Source organism: Martes martes (genome assembly GCF_963455335.1).
Source record: "Martes martes genome assembly, chromosome: 2".
NCBI lineage: Eukaryota > Metazoa > Chordata > Mammalia > Carnivora > Mustelidae > Martes > Martes martes.
In genome coordinates, this window is record NC_137889.1 from 195,204,935 (window position 1) to 195,216,388 (window position 11,454).

Sequence of the window (11,454 nt, forward strand, 5' to 3'; positions counted from 1 at the left end):
TTACTGTGTATGGTAACTGAGTAATTGTATTAGATATTATAAGGGTTAGAGATTAACAGTGATATATCTGGAAGGAAAGATGAGACAAGTATATAAATATTCTTTTTTTTTAAAGATTTTATTTATTTATTTGACAGACAGAGATCACAAGTAGGCAGAGAGGCAGGCAGAGAGAAAAGGGGAAGCAGGCTCCCTGCCAAGCAGAGAGCCCGACACGGGGCTCGATCCCAGGACCCTGGGATCATGACCTGAGCCGAAGGCAGAGGCTTTAACCCACTGAGCCACCCAGGCACCCCAAGTATATAAATATTCTTAACACAATGGAGAAAATGTTTTAAAATCCCAACATAGGAGTTAAAGGGCTATCAGATGCTAATGGAAGGAAGCATATCAGAAAATACAGACTGAAGAAAATATGATTTTAGGTAGGCCTTGGAGGCCATCTAAGAATTGAGATATAGGGCAGCATAAGCAAAAGCCAAGAGAAAAAAATCTCAAAAAGAGAAAAAGAACATGAGTATTTTAGTTTGGCTGTAGAATTCTTTAAGAAAAATAGTAGGAAAGTAGCTGGAAAAATAAGTCAGGACCAGATAAAGGTAAACCCTGAACATCAGGTTAAGAGCTAAGGCATTTATTCTATAGAGAATGAGGACTAGCTTAGAGATAAATATTTTTTCTGAGCCATGTTCAAAAGACCTTCACCATTAAAGCTTTAATTTTCATAGAATCAGTAGCTAATATGTAAATAATTGTATCCACAAGGTTCCTCATGATACAGAAATATAAAGGATTAAAGTAATGTTTGCAAAACAATTACACAGTATTTAGTTATATTAGAGTTTGGAAGGAGAAATGGTGTTACAATCTCATTAAATTCTTCCTTTCATAATTGGGGCCACCAAACCAAGTCATCATCAGTTAAAAGCTTAGACATGTTCATATGTGTATCCCATATTTCAGTACAAGTTCTATATTTTACTTCCAGATTACTTTTAGGATTTGGGGGTCTTTAAATAGATACAGATCTTAGTTACAAGAAGAAACTATAACCTACTAGTTTCAGGGTAAGTGGTTTCTGAGAGAAATGAAAGCAGATGACAACTACGTCCTCTCTTCCATTTTCTTTTTTACAGTTAAAAATAATCCTTCTTTCTTTTCTGCACCCAAAATTAGTTCAAGGAGTTTCTGTGATTATATCAAACTGTCTAAAGAAGTTGAACATCAAGGGTGCATTTTCCCATTATTACTAACATATAAAATTATTTGCACCATTACTACTTCTTTGAGCATTAAAGAACAAGTAAAAACAAGCTACTTCTTTTGACAACTTCAGTCATCACAGCCTAGTCTGTGACACTGGCATTAAAAGTAAAAATGCATTTAACTATTAGCTGAAGTACACAAAGCCATATAATAAATATTTGATGTTTCAAATGTCACTTTTAAATTAAAAAAAGGGGGGGGCACCTGGGTGGCTCAGTGGGGTAAGCCTCTGCCTTCAGCTCAGGTCATGATCCCAGGCTCCTGGGATCGAGCCCCGCATTGGGCTCTCTGCTGGGCAGGGAGCCTGCTTCCTCCTCTTTCTCTGCCTATCTCTCTGCCTACTTGTGATCTCTGTCTGTCAAATAAATAAATAAAATCTTAATAAATAAATAAGTATTTTAAAAAGGGGGGATGCCTGGGTGGCTCAGTAGGTTAAAGCCTCTGCCTTTGGCTCAGGTCATAGTCTCAGGGTCCTGGGAGAGAGTCCTGCATCAGGCTCTCTGCTCATCGAGGAGCCTGCTTCCTCTTCTCTCTCTGCCTGCCTCTCCACCTACTTATGATATCTCTCTCTGTCAAATAGATAAGAAAATCTTTTAAAAAAATTTTTTATAAAGCTGCTGATGACTAGAGAAGCACAAAAGACACGGAAATTCATTGTTAAAGGTTGCCGTTTTCATATGCTGACACTGAGTTTAGAAACATATCTACTCAAGTACTGACCTAGATCCTGGGGATTTAAAAAATGACCACATGGATCCAGACTGAATGGGGCTCATAGATCTAGTGGAGGGAAACAGAGTAGTAGAGCACATAAATTAGAACAAAATGTTTCAATAGGGGAGGGATCAGAGGTATGGCTGGAAAGGTTATTTTTTGGCAAAACTGAGGGAGGGTCACATATGCCATGAGCTTTATCTTGATACTGAGAATCACTGAAAGTTTTTAAACAAGGATGTAGGTTGATAGAAATCATATTCTAGGAGGATATATAAGTCCTCCTAGATATATCTGATATATCTGATGATACTGAATCGAACATACAGCAAAGACTGGAAATAAGACTTATAAAGAGGATATCTGAAAGCCAGCCCTAACTAGCTACGTGGTTAGCTAGAGCACAGTGTGGATTCTGAAGCCAGATTACCTGGGTTCAAGTTTAGTTCTACTCTGACTAGCCTTACAACTTCATTTAAATTCTGTGTGTCTGTTTCTTCCAGCAGAGATTATTATAGTGCCTTCCTCATCTAGTTGAATGTCAAGAGTCTGTAACAGTCTTGGCACATAGTAACGGCTCTCAATGTTAGCTGCTGTTGTTGTTGCTACCACTATTGCTCTTGCTGCATAGGCCATAATTGAGATCAATTTAAGCAAATCTGGTGGTAGAATACCTTCAACACCCAGAACTCATGTCCTGAATAAAGTATCCTAATACCACCTACTTCGAGATTCAGAAAACCCTACCTTCCCCCGTAAGAAAATCCCCCAAAACTCCTAGACTAAGGCAAAAAGCGTATTCTGAAAAAACAAACAATCAAAAACCTGTTGGCCCTCATTACCTGTAGCTTGCTAATGCCTAAGGCAGGCATCACAAAAATGTAATAAATATTCAAGTTGATGATAAATTATAGTTGCCACAAATATAATGGTTAAATGTCCAATGTTATTCAGGATTTGTTCATTTTCTCTGGGGACTATTTTTCACTTTATTTTTTTAAAAGATTTTATTTATTTATTTTAGAGAAAGAGATAGAGAGAGGGTGTGTGTGAGTGGGGGGAGACACGGAGGGAGAGGGACAAGCAAACTCTGCACTCAGCACAAGCCTCATGTGAGGCTCCATTTCACCACCCTGAGATCATGACCTGAGCCAAAGCCCAGTCAGATGTTTAACCGACTGAGGTCCCCAGGCGCCCTGTTCTTCACTTTAATTGCCATAGGCTCATAACAAAACTACAAAGCTGTCTTTTCAGACAAACAAATTGTTGACCAAAAAAATTTCCTCACCTAAATGGTAAATAATTCTAAGATTAAGCCATGGATGATCAGACTATGGGAACTTCTGGAATTGAAAAACTGGCTTCTGAATGGTTCTTTATCAAAAAGATCTGAGCGTGTTGGACTACAGCACTCTCTCAACACACACAGGATACTGTAAGTCTTTTCTAAATACTTAGCCAATGTAATCTTTAGTATAAATAATATTAGAGCAATGTGATCATTCCCATTAAAAATATCAAAAATATTTTTCTAACTTCTCTATAAAAATACATACATTCTGGTCCTAAAGTATGGCCATAAATTCTCAAATAATTCGCAATAAAATTAAGCAGAAAAATTGGTATAAATAAAACTTAATTTTTATATATAATGAAAATTTAATACATTTAAAGCAAGGTTATAATTACAGTCCCACTTGGATGCAACATTCTTGAAGCAGTATTTCAGAATAACAATCTAGAGGCAGTCTCTCACCCCTCTGATCTCTCACAGCATGGGGCTTACATCACACACTGCTTTGTATTTTAATAATCCGTGTGCATGTGTTCTTTTATATCTGATTATAAATTCTTTGAGGGAAGAGACTCTGGCTAATTCATCTCTGGATCTACTACAGCATGTAGTATGCTGCTACAGTTAGTATGTAGTTAATATTTTTAAATAATAAAACCTATTAAAACTTACATTCAAAAATGAATTCTGTGCTTACCATCAGGACATAGGACTTTTACCCACATTTTTTAATTCATTAAATTGTATTCTATTTAAAAGGCTTTAAAATGCTTAAGATACCTTTGGCATTTTAAAAATATTTAGTTCAAAATATTACCTTTCTAAAAATTTGTATGATTTTTCTAAATGACACTATTTGTTCTGCAAAGAAATTGTACGTCACCCTTAATTTTAGCATCATATTGAAAGTTTAGATTCTAAGCCCCTACATTTGAAGGTGTCATTAATACTCTGAGTCTTTCATATGTAATATCTGAAAACGATAACCTTGAACTAGTCTAAGATTATAGGGCAGTCCTTTCATACTTCTAGCCCTAATAGTACTTCTAAAGACAAGTTTGATTAATTCTTCCCTATTCCCACCCTCTTCCTCAAATATTTTAATTTATGCTCTTGATTTCTGTCATCCGCCCAGCAAAACCTACCCTCTGGAAAAAGTCTGAAACTAATTTACACTGAAGAGGTAAAGGACTGATAACAGCTCAATGTGAAAGCCTGGTACGGGAGCCCTGTCCCAGGTTTCTGTGCCAGGCGTATGCTAACGGAATCTCCCCACGTCTCTGTTTCCACATGTATAAAACTAAAGTAGTTAGAATGAATGATTCCTAAGATTCATTCCTGCCCAGATTATCGCCTTTAAGGAATGTCTGCAGCCTCCTGCATCATTCATTTAGTTTTATGCAGCATGAGACAGACACGTAATCAAATACTGTAATTTCAATACTTATGCATTAAACGAATATTGATTAAACACGTATTCTGTGCCAGACACTGTACTGGGTGCTGGCAATACCAGTGTTTGCAGAGATCTACCAGGTGATGAAGGAGGAGGAGGAAACGACAACGAAGGACGTGAAGAGATGGACGAAGCAACGCTTAAGCTCGTGCAATTCAGCGAACACGTCCCCGATTCGGGCAGGAGTACTAACCCCGTCCTAAGTAAGGGGGGTGGTGTGTGCAGAGGCACGTCGAGTGTTTCAGTGTTTGGGCCGCTGAAGGCTGGGGGACAGGCTTACAGGTCACGTGCTCGCAGCACTTACCCCGATTAGAATTTGACGCACTTCGTGTGATTTGATTAACGCGTGTCCCTCGCTAGACCACAAGTTCCTTAACTGCGGGACAGCGTGTGCGCTTGTCCACCATCTTTTCCCAGAGTCTAACACACTGTCTCATGCTTAGTAAATGCTGAAGAATTAATTAAACAAACAAGACCCCCGCGAGCGTGTCCCGTCCAAACATCTTCAAGAGTGAGCTGTCCGTTGTGTACATACACCACATCTTCTTGATCCATTCATCTGTTGATGGACATCTAGAGGCTCTTTCCACAGTTTGGCTATTGTGGACATCGCTGCTTGCCATTTGCGACGCCGTGGATGGAACTAGAGGGTATCATGCTTAGCGAACTAAGTCAATCGGAGAAAGACAACTATCATATGATCTCTTTGATATGAGGAAGTGGAGATGCAAGGCGGGGGGGGGGGTTGGGGGGAGGTAGGAAAAGAAAAAATGAAAAGATGGGATTGGGAGGGAGACAAACCATAAAAGACTCGATCTCAAGAAACAGACTGAGGGTTGGGGGGGGGGAGGGGGGACGGGAGAGGGCGGTGGGGAAATGGACGTTGGGGAGGGTATGGGCTATGATGAGTGCTGTGAAATGTGTAAACCTGACGATTCACAGACCTGTACCCCTGGGGATAAAAACACATTATATGTTTATTAAAATAAAAAAAAATAAAAAAAAGAGTGAGCTGTCCGCTAAGAAGTCGCAGCGCCCTCTGCAGCCAACTCGAGCTGCAACTCCACCTGCGCACCGACACCCCTCGGAGACCCCCCCCCGCCCCGTCACAAATCACCACCATCACCGAGCCCTGCGGGCGCCTCGCCGGAGGTGGGTTAACAGCCTCCCCGAGGCCCGCCAGGATTCTCGAGGCCGGCGGTGCCGTCCGGGCCTCCGGTTATGGTGCCCAGAAAGGCAGTATTTGGACCCGCGGACGGAAAACCTGCTTCGCTTCCAGACAGACGGGCGGAGGGCATATGTAACAAGCGCAGTCACTGGGGAGTCCCGACACATCCACTCTCGCTCCCGGCCAGAAGCGCCCGGTACAGTCACACGACAGCTCACCGGACAGCCCCCAGGCCTCTCCGAGGCGTAGAGACAGAGCGCCCTCTAGCGGCCCCGGGCGACCGCGCCTCCAGATTCCCGCAAGATCCCGTCTCCCAGCCACGCCCAGACTCGCGAGAGGAGGAACAGAGGTCTCAAAGGGCTCCACGGAACGGAACTTCCTACGTCTAGTGTTTCTACACGGAAGGATCTTAATTCACCGGAATCGTTGGGCGTTAAAGGGCAAAAGCGAAGAGGGAGGTGCTCTTAAGGGGACAAAGCCTACCGGACGGAGCGGAAGTCCTGGTTCACACGCCGCACGGAGAGGATCCTGGGCGCCGGAAGGAGGTGGAAACTCCTGCCGCGGAGCGATTCGCGGGCACGCTGTCCTGGGCGGAGAGCGCGTGGCTGTTGAAAGAGGCGTGTGGCTGGAGCGCGTGGCCGTTCGCGGCGGTCGGAGGTTACCGAAAGCCTGACATCGCTGTGGAACTTGAGACCGTGAGTTATGGTGGGGAGATCCCGGCGGCGCGGAGCGGCCAAGTGGGCAGCTGTGCGAGCCAAGGCTGGTCCCGGCCCAGAGGACGAAAATGAAGACGATTCAGAATTGCCACCCTCGCCAGGGGACTCCAGCTACTACCGGGATAAGGTAGACGATTTCCATGAGGCCCGATCCCGGGCTGCCTTGGCTAAAGGCTGGGGCGAAGTGGAGAGTGAGGGGGAGGAGGAGGACGGTGATGAGGAGGAGGAGGTTCTACCCCTCGATATTGCTGATGAGGACGATGAAGATGGAGAGAGCGCGGGGGATGACGCGGATGACGATGATGATGATGATGGTGGGAGCTCCGTGCAGAGTGAGGCCGAGGTATCCGTGGATCCCAGTTTGTCGTGGGGTCAGAGGAAAAAACTTTACTATGACACAGACTACGGTTCCAAGTCCCGACGCCGACAAAGTCAACAAGAAGTAGAGGAGGAGGAAAGAGAGGAGGAAGAGGAAGCGCAGCTCATTCAGCGGCGCCTCGCCCAAGCCCTGGAGGAGGATGACTTTGGGGTCACCTGGGTAGAGGCCTTTGCAAAACCAGCACCTCAGGTAGATGAGGCTGAGACCCGGGTCGTGAAGGATCTGGCGAAAGTTTCGGTGAAAGAGAAGCTGAAGATGCTGCGGAAGGAATCACCAGAACTCTTGGAACTTATAGAAGACCTGAAAGTTAAGCTGACTGAAGTGAAGGATGAGCTGGAGCCGCTGCTGCAGTTGGCGGAGCGAGGGGTCATTCCACCCGGAAAGGGAAGCCAGTACCTGAGGACCAAGTACAACCTCTATTTGAACTACTGCTCCAACATCAGCTTTTATTTGATCCTGAAAGCCAGAAGAGTCCCCGCGCATGGACATCCCGTCATAGAGAGGCTCGTCACCTACCGAAATTTGATCAACAAACTGTCCGTTGTGGATCAGAAGCTATCTTCTGAAATTCGTCATCTGCTCACATTTAAAGGTGATGCTGGAAAGAAAGAACTGAATTCGAGAGCAAAATCCACCAAGGCCAAGCCAAAACCCGTTTCAGAGAGTACTGCTGCCTCTGCTGTTGCAGATATGTCTGATGATTCCGATCTTGAAGAAGAAGCTGCGCTGAAATTCTATAAAGAAATAGAAGACAAGCAGAAGTTGAAGAGAAAGAAAGAAGAAAATAGTGTTGATGAACAGGCTCTTGAAGATCAGAATGCGAAGAGAGCCATTACCTATCAGATCGCTAAAAATAGAGGACTTACACCTAGAAGAAAGAAGATCGATCGCAATCCTAGAGTGAAACACCGGGAAAAGTTCAGAAGAGCCAAAATCCGCAGGAGAGGGCAAGTTCGTGAAGTTCGTAGAGAAGAGCAGCGTTACACTGGTGAACTCTCTGGCATTCGTGCAGGAGTTAAAAAGAGCATTAAGCTTAAATAACGTTTTCATTTAGCTTAAGTTTTTTGGCAATAATTTTAGATCAATAAATTTTTGTCTTTAACTGGTGAAGTGATTGGATTGATATATAATACCTAACCTTAGATTTAAAAAATTTTTGTCAGCAGGGAAATTTGGTTTGTTGCTCAATTTTTTTGTTGTTGTTCTTTAATTTATCTTGAAGTCATACTTGGAATTTGGGGAGCAATACAAAAGTGCTTGGTAAGAGGTGGTGTGGAACAAAGTTCTCCAATATTCTGTCAAGTAGTAGCCTAGGAAAGTTTCCTGGGTGGTGAAGGAGCAACTGTCAAACTTAGAACACTTTTACAATTTTTCTTGTGAAGAGAATGCACCTTTGGAATCATCTTATTTGTAAGATGGCCTATAAAATAGTTCTGACATATTAATTTCATTTACCTAAGTGTAATTCTTGAGCAGGATACTTGTAACTAATAGGTCTAATGTCTGCTTAAGGATTTTGTACATTGTGTGGTAAAAGCTTAGGAATGAAGAGGAACTTTGGTTAAAAGTAGAAAAAGACATGACTTAATTATATTAATTGTGATCATTTTCTGATAGTCCTTAATGTGATAAATAAGGTAAAAATTTCATTTTCAGTACTGTACTGGTGTTGCTGTTTTACACTCTACTTGCAGAAAATTTGGTAGGATTACTGTGAGGTATGTGACAAGTTCAAGTGGTAAAAAAGAAAAAAAGTTCCATCTTCCCTTAGTTATTCTGGTCTTTAAAGTAGGAGGGCGATGCTGAGGTGGTGAACTTGAAAATATTTGGGATGACGCCAGGGAAGAAAATGACCAGCCTAGTGAAGGAAAGCATAAAAGATGTTGTAACTATGTCACTGTTCATTAGCTATTGTTAATTAAATATCTCTAGCTGTTAGAGAGAAAAGATGATCAGTGGATAATATTTATTAAACAATCACCATGTACCAGTTGTGTATCACCTCATCCAACCTTTATAGTAACTTTGTGAGGTGTGGTACTGTTTTGGGAATTTCCCTTGGGAGGATGCTGAAATTCCAGGAGGTTAACTTTATAAAGGACGCAGGCTTGGGATTTGGACCTAAACCATCTTAACTTGAGCCTTATCTTAACTTCTGGTTTAAAGCTGCTTCCTCAGCAGCACACATGTCAAATTATTTTATCTTTCGTTTTCTTATAAAGGGGTAGATTGGAAATAAAAGTCAACAGTAAGTGCTAAGGTACTTTTGTAAGCACTTTATTTATACTTAACATCCTTACTCCTCACAATTTTGGTGCAGTAAAATCTATTAGCCATATTTTAAAGATGAGGAAACTGGAAGAAAAAATAGCTTTAAAGATCATGTAGCTATTAAGTAGAGTCACGATTTCAATCCAGCCTTTCTGGCTTTCCTTTCCTGATACATTAGGAAAAGTACAAATTTTGCAGTTAACTTACTCGGGTGCTTTTGAGTTAATTACTTGATTTCCAGCTCATGTTCTTTATGGTACAACTATACTTACCTTGGAGAGGTGATGTAACAATGGTTAAGAGCTCTGAGACAACAGAAAGTATGTATTTTGGTTCTGCCCCCAATTCTTGGCACAGAACTCCTAAACCCTTGTTACTTCCTAAGTGATAAGAGCACTCGGAGCATTTTTTTGTTCTAATGAGGTGACTGGGTGGGCTCCTGCTTGGCTCTGGGATGGGGGCTGGTGCCCAGAAAGTTCAGGCCATAATTAAAAGCTTGGAATTTTCAGCCCTACCCCCATTCAACAGAGAGGGGAGAGAGGCTGGAAATGGAATTAGTGATTGATTATGCGTATGTGAGAAAGCCTTCATAAAATCCCAACAGTGTGAGGTTCAGGGATCTTGCAGGTTGGTGAATGCATCCACACAGACAGGGTGATGCACTCCAACTCCACGGGGACGGCATCTTCTGTGCTGGGCACCCTCTCACACTTCACCAAATGCATCTCTTCGTCTGACTGTTCATCTGTATACTCATATCCTTTAACAGGCGGTAAATGTTAAGTAAGTGTTTGCATGAGTTCTATGAGCCACTCTAGCAAATTAATTGGACCCAGGGAGGGGGTCATGAGAACCTCAGATTTACAGCTGATGGGACAGAAGCACAGGTAACAACTTGAACTATCCAGGTAGAGAATGTCAGAATTTAGTTAAATTGTACAATACCCAGCCAATGTCACAATTGCTAGGGGGAGGAGAGGGACTCACATCTGGTGTTAAGAAATACTGTGAGTGTGGTAGTATAAAGGAAAGAGATGTAAAACAGTTTTCCCAATTCGAGAGCAGACTAGTCACCCCGGGTTTATAACCCATTTCCATCACTTAGTCTATGAGTTGGGGTACATCTCTCTGTTCCTTAGTTTTTTTCATCTAAACTGGGAGAATTAGTAGCAGTGTCTGCTTCATAGAGTTTTTGTGAAAACATTAAATTAATAATTAAAGCACTTAGAACAATGCCTGTTACACAGCAATCACCTAGTAAGTTTTGGCTCTTAACTACAGGGTTGTGACAACACACCTCAGCACATAGGTGCCCAATGAATTGTAGCTAAAACAGAAACAGAGAATAAAGTATAGTATGTAAAAATGATTGAGAAATTAATATCCTCAGTTTGAAAGAAGAGGGGAGCATTCGTGAGCACATTAAGGAATGCAGAAAACCTAGCACAAGACAAAGGAAATGCAGTTGGAGGTTAAAAATATTTGATGTTCTATGTCAAATTTCTGCCAGATGTATAAAGTCATGATGAGGGGGAAATACTTTAAAGGAAGAAAAGCTTTCCATTTAGGAAAATGGAAAAAATTATGCCTGTTCAGTATTCCACCAAATACTCCTTCAGAGACCTCACAACACATTGTAAACATTAATTCATTCTGGAATAGCTAGGATATAGATGGTGCTATCCTAAGTACAGACATAAAAAATGGCCTTGCCTGGTGTGAATTGACAGTTAATGAAGTAACAAATTGCTGGATATAATGTTTACATCATCCAAATTTTGTATATATTTAAACATTTAAAGGGCACTGAGATGTGGGGGGTACCTCCTAACATGGGAATAACTAACTACTCAGTGTGATCACTTACCATAGTGACTCACTTTGTGAACTCAGGAGTGTCGTGGGTAACAGTTCCAATAAAGTAGATTACTGGTTTCTGGCATCCATCAATACAAAGCAACAACCTGTTAATTTTATGTCAGCATGTTAAGCTATGGGTAACTTAAAAATACTAAAATACAAGGAAAATACCAAATTAGCGATCCAGTGCTTTACCACTAACCAGCTGACTAGCTTTGAGTAGTCAATTTCTCTCAGCCACAGTTTCTTACCTATATTCTTGTGAAGGAATTAAATAAAAATAAATGTATCCTTTTAATTTTTGTGTAGAAATAAATTTGCTTCTCAGGCTTG

General features: G+C 41.7%; 1 protein-coding gene across 1 annotated transcript; it reads left to right on the plus strand.

Annotated features, from left to right (window-relative positions):
- The first annotated feature begins 6,392 nt into the window (after positions 1–6,392).
- Positions 6,393–11,454, plus strand: UTP3 (UTP3 small subunit processome component). Its single transcript, XM_080796127.1, has one exon. The coding sequence runs from the start codon at positions 6,598–6,600 to the stop codon at positions 8,029–8,031; it is 1,434 nt and encodes a 477-aa protein (XP_080652253.1). The 5' UTR covers positions 6,393–6,597; the 3' UTR covers positions 8,032–11,454.

What these genes read in the sequence shown, in the direction of transcription:
- UTP3 (XM_080796127.1), top strand. Translation starts at nt 6,598, where the DNA reads ATGGTGGGGAGATCCCGGCGGCGCGGAGCGGCCAAGTGGGCAGCTGTG.